We start from the raw sequence: 19,692 nt of genomic DNA on the forward strand, positions 1-19,692 counted from the left end.
TCTCTCCAAACTCAAGCTGCTCCAAATGAAGATAATAGATCTTTATGACAAGAAGCGCCCCCAGAAGTATAACAACTTTAAAAGTTTCACCAGTTCAACCTCTCCATCTTTCCCAGGACAGCCAGAAAAGGAGGAAGTACCGAGGTGCTGGCACCAGGTCTCTACAGGGTAGGGAAACTGGAATATGCCCCTCAAGTCAGGCCAGCACAGGCTGCTCACCGCATATTTCTTTCTCACTACCACTGAATGTGTTCTAGATTTTGAAGCCAATTCCTCTAAGAACTGTAAAATACAGCATCAAGAAGAAGAAAAAGCCCTCGCATTACAAGGTCCTAAATCTATAGTTTTGAAATTCTGATCCAGCTTTTAATCATAACGCCCAGCTCACATGCACTTTTCATCATGAGATCTCAAAGTCTAGTCTTCTAGCACTAAACGTCACAGCTGTCGTTTTACACATGGCAGATCAGACAGACAGAAAGATGAGGTGAAGTGCTGGAGACAGGAACAAAACCCCTTTACCTCCGGTCCCACCAGGGACCTCTGCTGGAGAGGCCACACTGGCTCTCCATGCTGAAGTTCAGGAACATTTCCTCCCCCAAAATCACAAATTACAAACAAAACTAATGAAGCACAATCCTAAAATGTTGCCAAACACTACACCTCTACATTGCTGACTCGGATCCTGACAAACTAAGGGAACACACCTCATGTCGCTGTGCTGCACATTACTTGCTGAGCTTTCACGAACATCAGATCTAGTATGCAGCAGATAAAACCCTGAAATTATTACGATTCAAACAAGAACTAGTTTTTTGAAATCTATTGAGTGCTGCTTCAGACAAAACCTGACAATATGCAATAGCACTGGTGTTCAGCTGTTAACGTCAAAACTGTTGGCAATTGCACCTCCCATCAGCATCCATTCCAGTCTTACCTGGTAGATATCAGAAAGGCTGCTGCTTCCTGAATCACTAGTGATGCTACATCCTGAGTGACTAGATGAAACGTGGGTCACCTGTGGGTGGAGACTGTCAGTAAGGTGCAGCTTTGTGAAATCTGCAGGAAGCTATAGGTGGAGCAGAAAAAGCATCATTACAATTTGAGGTAGATACACAGCAAAATGAATTCAAATCATTATGTCACACTTTACTCTCTGCCAGTACTGAGTGTATTAAGAATACCACTGGGGCTTGAGAATGCAGCATAAAAGTTTGAGTTTTGCAATTTTTTAAATTCATGCAGAGGTCAGCAAAATACCACCAAATTGCTGCAAATAAGAGATTTAAAAAAAACATATATCTGAGGACAAACACCAGTGAAGAAATAACCCTTATGCTGAAACTCTTCAGTATCTTGCTATGGGGTTTGGACAGAATTAAAGCACATATAAGTATTGTGCTAGTTTCAATATCAATGGTTTCCTGTAGAATGGGGATTAACAGCGAGTGAAGTCACATACTTTAAAAAAACCAAGCACTGCTCTGGATTTGGCTGTTTTGCTTCTGAAATTGACAAAGTACATTAGAGACAAGTAAAATCCAAGCCACTGAGCTATCTGTTATACTTTGAGCCAAATAATATGATGGCAAATAGGAAATGTGGGAAGACTGACACAACTGTAAAGAGCTACAATCCTGAAATGAGTTTGCTCACACGCGGTGCTGAAGAACAAATCGAGACAGTATATTTGGTCATTTAACAATCATCCACCAAGATTTGTGACATATATTTTTACTATTGCTTTATGCACACAGCTCCCATGAAAAATCTGTAAGCACTGTAAACATTGCTGACTGCAGAAAGTGACCTTTGAGTAAGTAAAATAGTTGCTGTCTGAAGAAATATTTAAATGCTATTCGGGGGCAAATTACCCCTCTCCCCAAGAAGCAGGCATCCCTCTGCGAGTTAATAAAAGTATGTTAATGTATCAAATTTGGTATGCAATAAATGCTTCAATAACTTCAAAAAACCTTTGCTCATTAATTTTTTGTTTGTTTGTTTCAACTCAGAGAACACAGATACTCTCTACGGAGGTGTGTTTGTACCAAGAATGTCATACGCAGTGTGTCCACCCATGCCAGTTATGAATGCTACCTTGGCACTATTACCATTCTCCCTGGATGGAAATGAAAATAAGAGCTCATTCAGCATTAAGATATAGTAAGTCGATCAGTATAAAAGATTATGAAAAAAAGTCATCTGCAAGTCACAAGAGAGTGTGCTTGAGAAAATTACTAGCTCCATACAGCTAAAGGTACTGAATGATTTTACTGCTGTTTGCCTGGTTTAAGTCTGTTTATGGAACATGCCCTGGAAGAACCTTGGCTTTAGGATTTGTGGTGAAAGCAGAGACAACTGGAAGCCTTAGTCTTATTTAGACTGACTGGCATTTCCTATTCTAATACACCTGAAAAGGATTTCTTCCTTATACAGCATGACTGCACCAGTGATAGCAAAAATGGCTACATTTTAAACAATTTTTCTTAATATTTTACCTGAAAGAGGGGCTAAAACCAGGAACCAGACATTAATAATCCTAAAAAGCTTCAGTAAGCCAAGAGCTAGAGTAGATCTTCATATATCAATCAACAAAGAAAGGGCAATTAACAAAAGCAATATTCTAATACATACAGCCATGGATGCTGCCTCCAGAAAAATCTAGTTATGTTCACCACTGGTGATGATAATGCTGTATTTTCCTCTTCTGGCATAAGGAGTGCATTAGCTATCTGTTGTCTCTGTTACTTCCCTTTTTAATCTTTAAGTTTGAATTATCACAAAACTGAACAGTATATACTGATATTCAGGCCACTATATCCATTTTTTTATCATGATCCGAGCCATTCTACAAATAAGTATACATTCCATAGGTAGAATGTACAGTAAATGAACCACCACAGCTTTTGCAATGTGTCGATGACTATTCCTAAAAGTACAATCTCTTAGAATCAAAGCAGTCCAGGTTTATTTCCAAGTAGAAATCCTACATGGTTTTTTAAGATACATGCACAAATCACCTAAGATTTGCACATTTAATGGTAACTTACAAAGATATAGTATCTGAGAGTTTTACATTTTCTAAAGTAATAACTATTTCAATCCCAAATAAATATTAACTCCATAGGGAGGTGCATGTCAACACAGTCTTGTGCCCAGCCAAACGTGTTTAATTTTTCATAATGCCCTGCAAATATCTCTATGCATTAACAATTGCATTTTTTTTTATCAGTGCAATAACAATTCTTAAGAACCTTACATCAAAGCAAATCCAGTTAGTATGTTACAAATGAAATCAAGCTATGTTTAATGTAATGACTGCACTTAGTTTAAATGAACAGCAAGGATTTATGTTTTGTTACCACACAGGCAATAGGAAGAGGCAAGGGATTCCACAATAACTGATGAAACACATTGCAAATAAAAGCAAGACTTTTGATTTTTTTTTTGGCTGTAAACAATCAGCTGAATGTTTGGTGATTACTGGTTTTGGAATAACTCAAGTCAAAGCCATGCTGCATGAGCTGGACTTGCCAAGTGGTGACAGCAGAAGACCAGAAGCAGGCATTTTACTTAAGGCAACTTAACTAGTCACTTTGATCCTAATCAAATAGAGCTATTCACAAGCAGAAAGCACATGCTTACATCTTTGAAGAATACTAACTCTCTGTACTACATGCCCAAAAGCAGCACTTCGACTGCCCTAGTCCCAAATAAGTTACGGTGAGAAGTTGTGGGGGGAGGGGGGGGGAAGAAAAAAATTAAATAAGCTGAAACATTTAAATTGTGAGTTCAGTGAAAAGTGCGTGTGAGAAATACATGCATTTCTTAGTCACATACTGCTATTTAAAATATTTAACGTACAGAGTTGTACACAGTGGGGAGAAAAGTAAAGCGCCGATGACAACGAAAAAGGACACGTGCTGAAGTCTTCTATGTAAGAGGCTACAACCTGTCACTCCTGGCACACAATGTTTGGTAAACGGTTTCAGTAAGCAGAGAAGAATGAAATGCATTGTTCAACAACCTCAGTGGTGCCAGCAACCAGCACAAAGTTGTCTGGCCCAAAGCAGGGTATTTACATCTAATTTCTTACTTGCAGTGGAACATGATTAGAAAACAACATCATGAAACTGCTATTATAGCCAGTGAAGAAAATGGCTGGGAACATCAATTCTGCTTTTGGGAAACATAAGACAGTTAACTTCACTACAACAGGTATATTTGCTGCGCTACTGAATATGACACTATTATGAAATTTTTAAGCACTCAGTGCTTGTATTCAGCTATCATTTCATTCAACAGTTTAGTACTGACTTTAGTATCACAGTAAAAATAAAGGTTTTCATGTAATGTTTTAAAGCGTGTACAGGCTAGATATGTAACACACGCCTTATCCTCCAGCAGCAATATGAGAAAGTCTAAGGACATACCCTTTGCCTCAGTAACATCAGCTATTACAAACTAAAGACACCACAAATGGCATTACAACCAAAGAGACATTTTTATCTTGTTTTGCATTTTCATTAAATGATGGCTAGTTTTAAGGAGTCATTCAAAGTAATAAGGAACAAAAGCTACTTGTATATTTTACATAACAAGCACTTCTGTGACGACACTAAACTACAGCTTTGCTGAAGCCAGAAACTACAATATTTCTTAACTTTGTTACTGAACACTTGGGAGTCGCAGCATCAGAATGAACTAGCAGAGAGAGTAAAAACATGGCAGGGTAATTTAGAAAAATAAATTCATGAGTCATTCTTAAGTAAATATAGTTTCATTACACTACATTAAACAATAGTCATTAAAAGGGTCAGATAACTGTCTTCATAACCTATTTTCAGGACAAACTTCATAAGTGAGAAAATATTAAGGCTACATATGCATAGAATCAATGAAGAATGACGTAAGAGGGGAAAAAAAAAGTTTTTAATACAAAACATGAACCCATAAAGTAGTTAACACCAAAGCCCTAATCTTAATTTGACAGAGGTCAAACCAGTATTTTATAAATATAATAAGTGTGCATGCATGCATACACACACACACACATTTAAACAGTTTACACACATGTAAAGAAACCAGAGGAAAAACAGTACATCCGGGAACTCTGTGCTTTTACTTCTTGAAAACCATAAAACAAATGAAAACTTAAACAATTATGTGAAACTATCTTAAGGACAAAGAGGTACCTCCATTTTGAACTGTACAATACCTTAAACCCTATCACATCTTCCTATCTTAAAAGCAGCATTTTATTACTTCCACCCTCAAAGTGAGTCACCGCTTTATGCAAAGCTAACAATTACTTTGCTTTGAGTATGTTCCTCCTATTTTAAGAACATCATGATTTTCTCCTACCCTACAGCGTGCCTTTCTGTATAACAAAAGGCAATGAATACGCTACTTCTGGGACTGTGCTGGGCTTCTCCTCTTTCTTAGTCTCTTGGCCAAATGCTTGAGCTCTGCTGCATTCCATGCAACTTCTACTAAAGAAATCATTGGGCTCATCCTACTAATACAGTTTGTTGTTTGTTTGGTTTTTTAAATCTAATATATTTTCAGAATATTTACTAGACAAGAAATTAAAATCTTCAGCTATATCATTAAAAGGTATGAAAACAGCAAAATATGAGTGAAATGATACAAAAATCCTTTCTTAATTTAAATAGTATTCCTCTGGGGTTTTGTTGTGGGTTGTTTTTTTTTTGTTTGGTTTTTGGTTTGATTTGGGGTTTATTTTTTATAAATGCAGTTATATGTGAAAACAACAAGTGTAAGTGCACCAATGGGAAAGATAAACACACAAATATAATTCTAAAATACAAGAGGAATGCTGGTTGGAGAGCTCCAAATTACCTTTCATTTTACAGCAAACATATCAGTAAGCATTTTATAAACAAGGTCTTCTACTGAAGGCCGTTCAGCACTTTATGAAAGATTTATAAAGCCTGCAAAGTGACCGAAGTACATCTGCAGAAAGGTGGAATTTAAGAGAGCAAAGGTGTAACATTCTGTTATGCAATTCCCAATGAATGATCCTATAGGTAATTAGGTGCCACTGAGATAGGCCAAGCAAGTACGGTAGACATAAACCAACACAAAATATCACCTTTATAAACTATTTCCACTTTCTGAAATTAAAGAAACAAGCAAACACTGATTCTTCAGCCTCTGAACACATGCATCTCAGCACTTATTCTATAGTGCCTCTTTACTAATAAAATAATATAGTAAAAGCCACCATAATAAAAAAAAAGTAATTTATTTCTTTTATAGATGATGAATTTGCTCCCACAAATCTAAATAAGTGAATTACAAAGTTATTTTGGTATTCTGTATCTTTTCATAAAGGAAGGGCAACAGCAGCCAAATAAAGTAAATACTATGCCTTAGTCTTTCCCATTTTTTTTCCCCACCAAGAGAGAAATTTTAAAATGTTTATTGCACTACAAGAGTCTAGATCACCAACCCAGTATTCTTCAGTATCCTATCAATTCAGTAACATTTTAATTCACTATTTTATGTGGATGTTCATTTTTATATTAAATTTTTGTAAGTCTGTTGTATGCGTTTTAAGGATATACCCAGATTTATGATATTCAATGACTAAAGGAAGAAATACTTCTATTAATGGTGGGTATTCATCAACATGCTATTTCAACATAATTCTTTCACTAACCAAGACAGACATCAAGGAAAACATTTTTATGGTTCAGTGATTTAAAACACAGCAGTCAATGTAAGTAATTACAGAATAATAAAGTAATTTCTATTGATTCTGTCTACGGACACGATGCAGGCTGACATGTCCAGTGCAGAGTTAAATTTAAAATAAAATTTTAAGCTATATACAGTTCAAATTAGGATGCAATTCCCATGGAAGCAGGATTTCCTTGTACTTAGGGGTGGGATGGAAAATATTAAGAAGTTTGTATGTATTTTCTCTGAAAACTTCAGTGGGAGTTAAATAAAAACCTGCTGACTTGAATTATGTCTTCTGTATATCATTCACTTTATACCCTAACCCAATAGTATCTCATGTATTTTGAATCTCCAAATTTTCTTCAAATAGACATCTTTACGTGAAACTGTGTGGCTCAAACTTCATGAAGACCTACTCTTAAAAATGTTCTTCATCTTGAGTACAACACAAGACAACTCATGTTCTGAAAATATTCCATTTGGGTACTACTGCTGTTAAGCAGTTGTTTATGTACAAAGCCCACACAGAACACCTCTAGCAAAAAAAAAAAAAAAGCACTGTAAGGATCTTTTCTAGCAAACTCTTCATATTTTCCTGCACTGATACTTTGCTATAGGTAGCGCCCCATAAAACTATTCAGAGGTTTAAGCTAATGCAACATGATCTGCTGGTCTTGGAGAGAGAGTGAGACAGAGTGAGTACATGGGCACTTCATTTTGTTTCCCTCGCAAAACACACAATGACTGCGACTTACTGTGCATCTCATAGCTCTCAGCAGCTAATTCTATGAGCATTTAATGCAGTGAACATAATTGTCCTTTGCCTTGAAGGTTTATTGACTTCTGCAGAGGGACAGAGGTGGTGAAACGTAAGTGGGTATCTGGGGAATGGAGAAAAGCTCTCAGGGACAACTCCTTTCAAAGGAAAAGTAGGAAATGCATCACTGACACACACCCATTCTTGTTTAATGTAACTACCTTATCTGTTGCAGGACCAGATCTGTTAGTATTTGCTTTTTCTTTTGACAGCATTTGTGCCACAGATTCAATGCAGCACTTTATATTCAAAAGTGCCTTCTTCAGGAAATGTGGCATAAGCAATATCCCTTCCGCAAACACGAATGCCAATTTTTGGCAACAGCTCAAATGATGTAAAATAAAATTTAAAAAAAAGTAAAAATTGTATCATGCAGGTATTTACAGTGACCATGAACCAAAAATAAAAAGAAAAAAATGCAGAACTGATTTGAACTAAATCATACTGAACTAAAGCATACTAAACTTTCCAAAGCTCTTCTGAGGGTTTTGAAATTCTGAACTCAAATCATTATAACGTATTTAAGATGAACAGCAACAAATCTGCAAGATCATAATATTTTTATTTAGAAGCTTATTCAGAAGTCTGTCTCAGTCAGAAAATACCTGGTAAAAGTGTGACTTCTTCATTGGACAACAACGGATAATTTAGTACTTTTAAGATACAGTATCTGTGGTGGTTTTAAAGTTAGAGCAGCAGTTCTGCTCCAAGGATCAAAATAAAGAGACTATTCTATAACTGTTTCGACTGTGGATATACATTTAAGTACCAACAACTCTCTGGCAACCTCAACCGCATGGAGAAACATGCTCTCTCCTCTCACATTTAAGTCATTTTACCTTACCTAGCATTAATAACAAAGCGGTGCTATTTGCATGGGATAGGCAGATTTTACAGAGAACGCCATTTCTCAGACACTGCGTACATTTTTTTTCCATCTCCTTCACAAAAAAGGAGATCTGTGTCTCTGCCTGTATCTTCCACTTAATTGCTGAAAGATTTTTGTTCTTCTATCTGCTAAAGTTTTTCACAAACGGTGCAGTGGAAGTGAAACTTTGCAGAATTGAGTATGAAGGCTTTTCAGGCCTTCCTCCTCTTTTTTCACTAACAGTACCTGGTACTTTATATTGATCAGTTTGGTTTGTTTTATAAATGTCTACAATTCAGATCAGATCCCATCCTTGAACAGTAGTTCAAAGCGTGCAAAACAGAATGTCTATTCCAGTATATTATGTCTGCATGTTTACAGGGACATATCACATCACTCTTGGTAGTAGTACCCCACTGCCTCACCAAGCACTTGCATTTAGAGCCCTAACAGAGCCTGCACAGCCCACGCCCGCACACAAACTAACAGCTTCCCCAAAACACTGAATAAAATTGGGAAATGAATTCAAATTGTGGAAATCTACATAACGAAAAGTGACAACTAGGGATAGGCACTCAATGACGACTGCAGCTTAGGCTGAAGGAAAGACCATTCTGAGACATTTCAATTGACTTCTGAAATATCTCTAGGGTAGGAGCGTAGAAAACTGAGCTCAACCGCTGAACTTCAGTAAAAGCTCCCCATTATTTAATAGCAGTAGATGTGGAGGACAAAAAAATTAATAAAGCCTGGCTTTGTAGAGATCTCTCTTGGGAATAACTGATTTTCATGCTAACATAATGCATGTTCCAGTCTATGCTTTTCCCACAGTTCGATATTTCTAAATACTTCCTCTTGGGTCTGTTTTGGTGTTTAATACGCTGAGAACTACTGCTGGGCTGGAAACTAAATGGCCTACTTTCAGGACTTTTGGAGACCTATAAGGTTAAATTTTGAACTCTTTGGCCTGTTACAAGTAACTGTGGGAGAGGAAGGAACAGAGAACCCGGTCACAAACTTTGCTTCCACAGGAAATCAGACAAAAGATTTATGCCTAAGGATGTAAAAGCAAAAAAAGTTCAAGAACACTTTATGTGGGCACATATGTTTACAGGAAACATTAATTCAAACATTTTCAAGCAAGATGTTTTAAATCCCATAGAACATTTTAAGTGAGGGGCTGCTCATGTACACCTCGTATACAGAGCCATTTGAGGTTTCTTATACAGCAGTCTAACAAGTGGACATGGGGGATGCTAAAGAGCAATTACACCAGCAGGGGTAAAACTGATGGCACCTGCAGCCAGATTTTATTTTCAGCTTTAAAGCACCACTCAGGACTGAAAACCACTACAGACCAGTAAAGCGTCTAGCCCAAAGGTGAAAACATCTACCCTGGGCACATTTTAAATGGTTAAAGCAAAGACCTATGATATGTATACATTTCAAGTGTTGAAGCCTCCATCAGTAGGGCGTTCTTACAGCATGTGTTGCTTTTTTTGTTTTATACCTGATCATGGAATATTTCATTTCATGATTACAGCACTCTAGCCAATCTAACTAAGCTTGGTTAAGTTTTTCAAAACACTCGTGAGGGGACATCTCAGTTTTGAACTGCAGCTCTTTAATCTGAACTACTGCAGTTTACTACTGAACTACAGCACTGAATTTAAATTAAGGGCTACCCAAGTAATTTTTATTTTTTAAAGATGGGATATGAAAAACGATAGATAAAGGAAAGATCTTAGAATTCCCCTCTTTCCAAGCAGGAGGGGGGAAACAAACGTGCTGGTAAAACCTGCTGGTAACACAGTGCAAAGAGAAACTCTTGGTACAAGGGATGAGCAGGACACTCTTCTGTGAGAGTAGGATGATTCCTACTTGAAGTAAGAAAAATAAAATGCAGTATGAGAAGATGCGAGATCATGCACTTGGAGACAAAAAACAAGGAGCTAGGAACTTATCTGTCAGAAATGATTGTGAAAAGAGTTTCAGGGTATTCGCTAATCAGATGGTGACTGAACTGTTAAGGTGATGCAGCAGAAGGAGAATCCAATGAGATCACAGCATGCATCATCCAGAAATACAGAAGTCCTGGGCTCTTCTCCATGGCCCCAGCAGAGACCTTATTTGGAAATGTAGCATGCATTCCCAGCTATATGTTTTCAATAAAGATGGACTTAAAGCCATACACATATATGGATTCAGAGGACTATCAGGATTATCAGAAGGAGAAAAACTAGTATTTGAGAAAGTGCAAGAGGAGCATGGCTTAGTCAGCCCAAGCTGAGAGGGGGTATGATCACTATCTAGAAATACGAAGGAGGAAAAAGAAATATTTCCAGTAAAAGGCAATGCAGGTGCAAAGCCTAATGAGCAGGAAGTTGAAAGAAGGTTGCTGTCTGATGAACAACAGAGATTCTCAAAACCAGGCTCAACAGGAGCTGTAGTAGAAAAGGCTTTCAAACCGAAGCTAGACAAAGTTATGAACATGCTGTGCAACAATGTGTAATGGCAGTGACCCAGAAAATCCCTTCCAGATCCATGTCACTCCTCCAAGCAGAAAAATCTGAAGCCAGCCTGTTTTTTTATATACTTATCATTCAGCAGCAGACTAACCAAAGGAGGACAAAAGATTAAAAAAAAAATCAACATGATTAACATCATAACATTTAGATTTTCTTAGTGGTGGCCGATTAGTAAAGTCTTAAGTATTCTGTACACTTCCAAGGAAAATATTTTTAAAAGATATAGATGCATAGGGAGTTGCTGTGCACAGATGCAAAACCTGGAGATTTCCATTTGTACACTGAGTCTTACCTCTATAAAATACCAAATTAATTGAAAGAAATTTGATGAAAATTTAAATAGACACATGACAATTCATAAGCAATTAAACAGAAATTTGTTTTTTTATGTTTGATGGCTGTGGCCATGTCAATGCCACCCTTTAGTTTTAACTAAAGGATTATCTTTGCTTTATAGTATCAAGGAATAGTTCATGAGAAGTGGGTTGGTTTTTTTTTTCCTAATGCAATGACTTTGCTTTTCAGTAACTTAAGCAATAGGAGAAGAACACATATATCCAGTCTTCTGCAAATGACTGGCTCCAAATAAGAAATCATGCACTGCCACTACTTGTTTTCCATGTGCTTGCTCTACAATGGAAGTTTCCTCTATTTTCCTTGTCTGACAATGAAGGATGCACACTTTTGCTTCATCTCATGCAAAAAGCCTGAAGAAATGCAATATTGCAGGATGCATATTCACAACACACAAGAGGCTAGCAAAGCACTTGCTCAACTTTGTTTTTAAGAATATTCTGATTGTAGCATTCTTTGATATGAAGTAAAAAAAATTTGAGATTCTTAATTGTATAATAGTGAGCATTTCAAAATAATGATACAAAATTTTTAAAAATGGCTGGTAAAAAGAAAAGGCAAATAATTTAGCTTAAAAATTGGGATGATATTTTTAAAATAAGGTGATTTTTGAAAGAAAGGTTATAGATAATACTTCTGAGACTGATGTACAGAAAGCAAAAAGGCTTCATATTTGCACTATGAAGTAATACATGTAATGTCTCGCTGTTTTTCTGGATAACAAAAATAGCACAGCAAGAAGACAACTCGAAATATTTTTAAATGACAAGCATTTCCCTTTATACATGACTAACGTTGCAAAACCTTAAAATAGTATGATTTTACCTTATCTATGATTTTTTAATGCTATACTAACATGCCTACTAGTTAAGCAGCTTTATTATTTTATGAGTTTTGAAAGTGCAACTGTACTCATGCCACAGCAATATTACAGCCGTGAATGCTGCTATAACATCCCCAGCTTTGCTTGCTAATTATTTTATTTACATTTTCCTCCCTATGGTAGCCAAAGAAAATTAATGAAAATTTTTCACACTGACACAAACTCAAAATTATACACGGTATCATGCATTCCTAATACCCCCATAGTTTCTGTTCTGTCGCACAGAACAAGATTCTGACTTCTTTGAGCTACTACAAATATTTACTAGTTTGGGCAAAAGACCTACTTGTGCATGCTCACTGTGAGCATAGGAAGGGAAAAAGTAAAGGACCATTTTTCTTCTTTTCAAAGAGTCTTCAGCTAAGTGCAAAGATGTTCCCTAAATTCTGGAGCACTGTGCAGAGCCATTTAAAAATTTTTACACAAATCAACACAGAACCATCTTTTACATTAACAATATTTCCATTTAATTTTGAAACAACCTGCAGAGCTTTCCTTTGTAGTCTGCGTCAGTTATTCAAAACTGTAATATCAAATGCTAAGTTCAATTAGCCCCACCCCCTTTTTTTTTTTTAAATCAAGTAACTTTTCCAAATGTCCACAACAACATATTCACAAGGTAATGGTTTCCTAACTTCCTTCAACAACGAAGCAAAACAAGAAGGCCCTACATGATGCCTCCTAAAACCAAGGCTGCTTTTGAGCAGGGAGACACCGTCCATTGAATTGAAGCACCATGTTATTCTGCTTAAAATGCTGACATTCAGATGTGACTTCCAGAAATTTATCTATTTGTGTCTGTGCAGGTGTGCACACAGAGTTTAAATCATCCCTTATATTCCTGCCTTAGGTCAACAGCATACTGAAAAACACAATTCGTGTAGCAACTTATATATTCTACTGACACCATGAAATATTTCAACAGTGCCTATTTAGGAAGAGATTTTAAATCACAGATTGCCAAGCCACAGAAAAAATAAGCAGCACAGAAATCAGCTGGAAATACTAGGACCAATTACTGAAGCCCATTCTACAAATACAATTAGTGAAGTTCATCTTTCTTTCTCCCTCCTACCAGAAGACAAGATATAGAGACCCAGGATGTGTGCATGTACGTCACCTACTGCATTAGGTCACCTTGCAATAACCAGAAAATTGGAGAATCAAATCTTAACCACTGATTTATGACAGTGCTAGAATGGTCTTTGCTATAACACCCCATCATGCAAGAGATTAAGAAGGTTACTTTCATAAAAGTGGTAGACATTTTAGTCATTTAGTATGTTAAACATGTTATCTCTGCATGCTTAACTGAATAAAACCCCAGCTGGAACACAGAACCTCCACTTAGAAAAAAATCATATTACTCTAACTCAGGAATTCCTAAATTTAGTTTTCCCTGGGTACCATCATCACAGAAAGAATAGTAATGTACAATACTAATGGAAGTGGCAGGTGTAGGAGTGACATTTAACTGTCTAAACAACTTCTTCCTTCAACAGGAAGGAGGGAGATAACTAGATTTTCTGTACACTACTGTTGACATGCATGCCACTGTTTGCGAAACTACGCTTTTGTATCCATTTATTTAGGAATAGCAGCTGTATTTGGGGACCTTGGAAACTCTCTGCTGAACAGAAATACCTGAAATCCTTTACTCTGAAGTGCAAGAAATCTCTCATCTTCTCACAAAGCTAAAAAAAAAATTAACAACTAAAAGAACCTCCTGTTTTGGAAATGAGCAAGACTGAACAGGACAGAAACTCCTGGAATCAGACAACAGAAAATGTTTGCAGAAGTCATACACCAACAGGCAAGGAGAGGTACACCTTGCATACAGGCTTCTACAGTTACTAACAGAAACTAACACTGTTTTCATTTTAGTTCACTTTTTATTCTGCTCCTACAGCTGTGAACAGCTTCATTTTTAAAAGAATTAGTACGAGTCTTCTGTGTTGCCTTAAAAAAAAAAAATCAGTGGACCACCATTTCCAGACATGGAGTTAATTATTTAAGTAGGACACTACAAAGGCTCTGAAATCCATAAATTCACGCATTTTCCTTTTCTTCATGGTTCCTTAAAACTGAGGACAACAGAAAAAAGATCCTTCTGCATTATTTATGGATATTTCAAACAACAGCCCCCTGTAGTCAGGTTCTTATTCAAAGGACAAAAAACCTAGCTAAAAATCCACTGGTGATGTGGGTCAAAACTGAAAAGGCAAGCGCACCAGGGAGACACATCCAAGTCTGACATCTGGTTCTTTCCTGAGCAATCTAGAAGAGTAAAGAGCTACTGCCTGCCAAGTATTTGGAAGATTTTTTTTTTTCCCCCTAGCTCGTTATCAGGAATCCATTAAGATTTAGATGTCAAGCTGTACCCCAATCAGCGAAGCAGCAGAGGCAGAGAGTGTACAATGCAAGTTTTGAAGTACCTTTAGCTGCTTACGTATAAGAAAAAAAACAAAATCAAGAGCACAAAAAATGTAGTTGGGTTAAAATGAGAACAGGGCTGATGATTCAGCAAACCTAGAATACAACTAACTAAGAAATAATTCCCACAATTCAGTTTAGATTTCCCAAAATCTAGAATTGCTATTTTTTTTCAACCACAACCAAATACATCCAGTTTTCAGGTACAATGTCCTCATCACCCCATTTTGAAGCCATCGATCCCACCACCAATATTAAATTTATGGTCCAGTTCTGCAGCGATATTCTCCTTTTCAGGCATTACCATGCCCTTTCAAATCATCCCACGTTTAGACCTTCCTGACACTCATGTAACTCCTACAGCAGTCGGTCGGTTGGCAGGTGCACAGCAGCAGATTGGCATTTAGGAAACAATGCTATGGGTGGAGTCCTAACAGCACAACCCAGCTCCCGTTCCCCTGGCTCTGCAGGAATAACAGCAGCACAGAACGGTAAAAGCCTATTTTTAACTATAAAGCAAGCCAACATGACTAAATACACAAAGGGAGCAGACCTACAAAAGAGCACGACGTCATTTTTATGAAACCATTCTTCAGAGGAGGAAAGAAAAGCTTTAATACATTTTTCTTACTTGCAAAGTCACAGTTTGGAGACAAGCTATAAACTAATAAATCCTACCCAGTCAGTGTGTCCAAATGACCCAGCGCACAGCACCTATGCTTGTAAGCAAGCAAGCTGAAAGGCTGCAGTCAGATAAAGTGAGGCAATATTTATAGACTGAGTGAAAGAAATCACAGGTTGAGGAATTTTGACCACTGGGTTATTGTCTGGGTTTACAATGTGGTCCCTGGCTGTCCATATACCTCTGAAGATCAGGTAACCGCAGTTACCAAGAGGACGCACTACTGCTACCAAACATCGCTATTTGGTCACCAGCCAACCCTGGGACAGTTGAAATAAGTTATCTACAGGTAGAAAGTTACAAGTGCTACATGGAGCTACATTTTACCATTGCTGTGGCATTTTTTAGCTTATTAACAGATACTCAATGCAGCTATAATGTAATACTTTGTACTTCTTTGCATCCTAACTTACAAGCCTGCTTTTGCTCTATTTTGAAAAGGAATTGGCTCTTGATTCAAGTCAAGAAGCCCGGGGCTGAAAGAGAAGGTTGGTGTTAAACCAGTTTTCATATTCCCAGTCCAAAGGAGAAGTGTCATCTCCATTACAAGCTGCAAGTGCTGTAGAGGTATGCATATATTTGAGTGTACAGAGTCACAACCATCTTCACATTCAAGGAAAAATCTTCACATTTTGTCAAAGAGTTGAGAGCTTTCTGTTGCCATTTACAGGAGTCACTAAAATGGAACTCAGAAGACACAAAGAAAATCAGAAAGTCCCTCTGAATTAAAGGAGTGGCACTCACACTCCCATCGACTATCCAGCACAGGGACAACAAAGCACAGGAACTACTGAAATTTGTAGCAGATCACATTATTTGATGCCTTTTTTAGGGCGTTCCAGACAGACTTTGGTAGGAACGGCATATTACAGGAGACATCAACTTGACTGCCTGTAACACAGGACTCCAGGAAGGCTAGAAAACTAGTGAGTCTAAGCTGTGAGATTTAACAGGCTATTCCCCATTTAGGAAAATCCTCTTTCACTTTTCATGAAAAGGGAACTAAACATGCTGGGATTTCGTGTTCCAACATTTGCAATGGAGACCATGGATCACAAAAAGAAAGACTGATGCCCTTATTTCTAGTTTTTTTGACCAGCTTAAGGTTTAGGCCAAGCAAGAGAATGCCAGGTTAGCTAAATACCGTGAAGTTGGTTCATGGTAGCAAGGTTCACATTTGCAGTGAGAGCAACCCAAAAAGACAGATGAAGCCTTTTGGTCAAAGGCTGGACCCACATTCTTCCATATGACCATACTGCACTAGTCTGAAGTCCAGCATCACAAGTGCAAATTACAAACACCACACACACAAAATTTCATCCTATCTTCCAGTTATTTCACCAAATGCAATTTGTTGTGATCCTTCATCTTTTCCAAGGAAAAAAAAATAAATTGGGCAATAGCTCATTTCCACCCGTGTCTCAGATGTGTTAGGGACTAAGTAGCAGCACTATTTGGGTCAGGTGCTATGTTAACATAAGGCTATTTACCTTCAACATCACCCCCATAAAAGCATTGCAATCTCTTGTCCTTCATCTGCCCTTCTAGTATCCCCATACAAACACAGAATTTGGGAAGGAGTGACAAACACTCCTATAAATTCCAGCTCCCGGGCATAGGATCAGCTTTCACAAGCAACCCACTGAGCAGTGCTCGGAGACCCCTTCAGACAGTTTATTCTTCCTGTAGTTCTCAGCTGAATCACCACCACCTCAAAATGAACAGCAAAAAAAGACTACTGGCAAGCTGACAAAAGTCGGAAGAACCACCAACCATCCAGTACTGCGATACCGTATGAGTGCCAGTTACGTTTCAGTAACAGATTGACGGGTTAAGCACACAGAGGTTAGAACCCTAAAAAGCCTGCAGACCTGCAGGGGTCATCCCACACTTCTCTTGCACTACTGCTACCACACTCTTAAATTCAATATTGAAAATGAAGCGTGGCAGGTGCAAGGTTCTTTGGTCAAGGGTAAATCTTGAGGCATTAGTATCTCATTTTTCTCAAATCCTTAACATTAACATTACTCGTCATGTAGAGTCTTCACAGTCAGTAGTACTTCTCAACCATTGGACAATAAAGAACACTGGAAACACCGCTTCAGTATTACCCTCACCTGCATCAACTCCTGAAATACCCTACTATCAAGATTTTTTTTCTTTCTAGTAGTATTACTTCTATTAATTTTTAAATTTAGAGAACACTAACAAGAATGCATCAATAATAGTAAGTGAAAAGAACTAATAGTCCAGTAACACAGCTGCTGTTGCAACTAGGATATAAAAAATTAAAATCAGACTTTAATAAAATAATCCTGAGATCCTGAAAATCTCGTATTTATTTCAGTCAGACAAAAATCACACCACTGTGTATTCATGAAAGAGTTATTAAAATTAGTTCAGCTTTTCAAACATCAAGGATGCTGTTAAGGACTAATTTGTAGCAATTTAAAGCCTAGAATACACCAAGGAACAAAAACTGTCTAAGATAGTTGAAGAAAAGCAAACTTTAAATAAGCCTAAAAAAAATTATTCTTAAGAGTTTCCAGCATCAACATCATTCATTATCCCAGACAGCTGATGGTCAGAACACAGTTTAAATGTTTAACCAATTTTAGTTTACAAATTAGAAATCACAGTTCCTAATGCTCATATTGTTAAATCACATGCAGTTATCTTTTGATATCGCATTGATTTTGCAGACAACCTGTAAAGCTATCAAGTACAGAAGTATTTTGCAGATGAGCTTCAGGTCATCTCAGTAGCAGATAAAGAACGTGAGACACTTCCCCTCGCTTTCGCATACTGGAGTAGTACCAGCAGCAGCGGCAATCACAACTGCAAAAACAAGCAACGCAACTGGCAGCAGCTTCTAATCCTCTTATAAGCAACGTATTTCTTTGCATATCACTATCTGAGATTCCCTGCCTTACATAATTAAACATGAAATTTCCAAAATTCTAATTTGCTTAATCTTGCTGGAATATTTTTACAGGTCCATTAGCAAATTTGAGTTTACATCACTTGGAAATTGTTTAAGTACAAGCATAAGTACCACTGTTTAAAACTCTCGAGCCTGTATTCTGCAAGCAAGTGCAAGTATTTTGCCAGTGGAAGAATCAACTTAAGGTACTGAGGCACAGGATTTCCTTTGCTGACTGTGCTTGCTTCTAATTACAATGGACTTCATGCTACTCTTCGTGCATATTGCTAATCCCCTGATATTTTAAATCTACACTACTTAGCACAACACATTCCCTTATCTTCTGCTTTTTAGAGCTTCTATTATTCCTCTGTCTTTATTAGCTTGTAGAATCAGGAGCAAATCAACAGTACCTTAAGTGATTTAGAATTTTTTGCTTCTTGTGACGTTTGACTTTTTGGTTGTTTGGTTTTGGGTGGGGTTTTTTTTTTAATTGTTGAGTATCAGCAACTCTCAATTTCAGCTGAATTTTCAGCATGCCTGAAGATCGGGCAGGAGTGTCTACAACTCAGTAATGATAAATAGTATTAGTTTGTTGGTCTCAAAATATCATTTTGGAATAAGCTGACTTTCCTTTTCAGGTTCACATCCATATTGTGACTATAAATTACACATTTCAGTGTTCACCGTCATAAATATCACTTTGCAAGCACTCCAATACCACCACTAGATTTGGCCACTTTGGAATGTAAACAAGAACTGGTAATATTGATTATGTTAGTTTCCCAATTCTCATCATGAGGCCTGAACTTTTCCTGCTTCATAAACTTGCTAAACAAATGCCCTACTGTGAGATTTTCTATGCCAACTATCCATGCTGACCTGAAAAAAATTTCAGCTACTTCTTAAGAAGGTAGAGAAAGCAGTTTTGTGCACACGCACACAATACGCATATAGATGGTGGCTTTTTTGGTGTGGTTTTCTTTTATGCTTTTTTTTTCTTTTAAATAAGTCGTGCAATCCCCAGGCCTTGACACAGTAACAGGAAGATGGCAGGACATCGCCTATGCGCCAAGGATGTTTCCAGTGCCATCTCTACAGGTCACTAATGCATTCACTGTCGATCCTATGAAATGGCCCAAATTTTGCTATTTGTAAGCTTTGGAGAAAATCTGCAGTTAAATGTTGTCCTGGAGAACAGGAATTTAGCCAGACTCTACCACAAATCTCTGGTAGGATGCCAGGCAAGTCACTTAAAATCAACCTTTCAGATTATCATTAGGCCATGGGTGCCTGAACTGGGCCAATACACAGAAAATTCAAAAAACAAAATACATACTTTGAACACTTAATTAGGCCTAGCTATGCTGAGAAATAAGCATCTTAAGTTCTAAAAGTCCTGTCCTTACTTTTTGCCAAAGATTTGTTTCAGCAGAGCTACCTGAAAAATGAAGATAATGCCCCCCCACTTTAATAATCACATGAACACTGTAGTT

The 19,692-nt window shown here is 37.4% G+C and overlaps 1 protein-coding gene across 1 annotated transcript in view; it reads right to left on the bottom strand.

Moving 5' to 3' along the window:
- The window catches only part of RAPGEF2 (Rap guanine nucleotide exchange factor (GEF) 2), a 134,053-nt gene that overhangs the window by 47,788 nt on the left and 66,573 nt on the right, over nt 1–19,692 (bottom strand). Inside the window, exon 6 of the mRNA XM_009325162.1 lies at nt 938–1,069. Within this exon, the coding sequence (XP_009323437.1) occupies nt 938–1,069 (132 nt within the window). The remainder of the gene's footprint in view (nt 1–937; nt 1,070–19,692) is intronic.

Source organism: Pygoscelis adeliae, unplaced genomic scaffold (assembly GCF_000699105.1).
Source record: "Pygoscelis adeliae isolate BGI_AS28 unplaced genomic scaffold, ASM69910v1 Scaffold170, whole genome shotgun sequence".
NCBI classification, from domain to species: Eukaryota; Metazoa; Chordata; class Aves; order Sphenisciformes; family Spheniscidae; genus Pygoscelis; species Pygoscelis adeliae.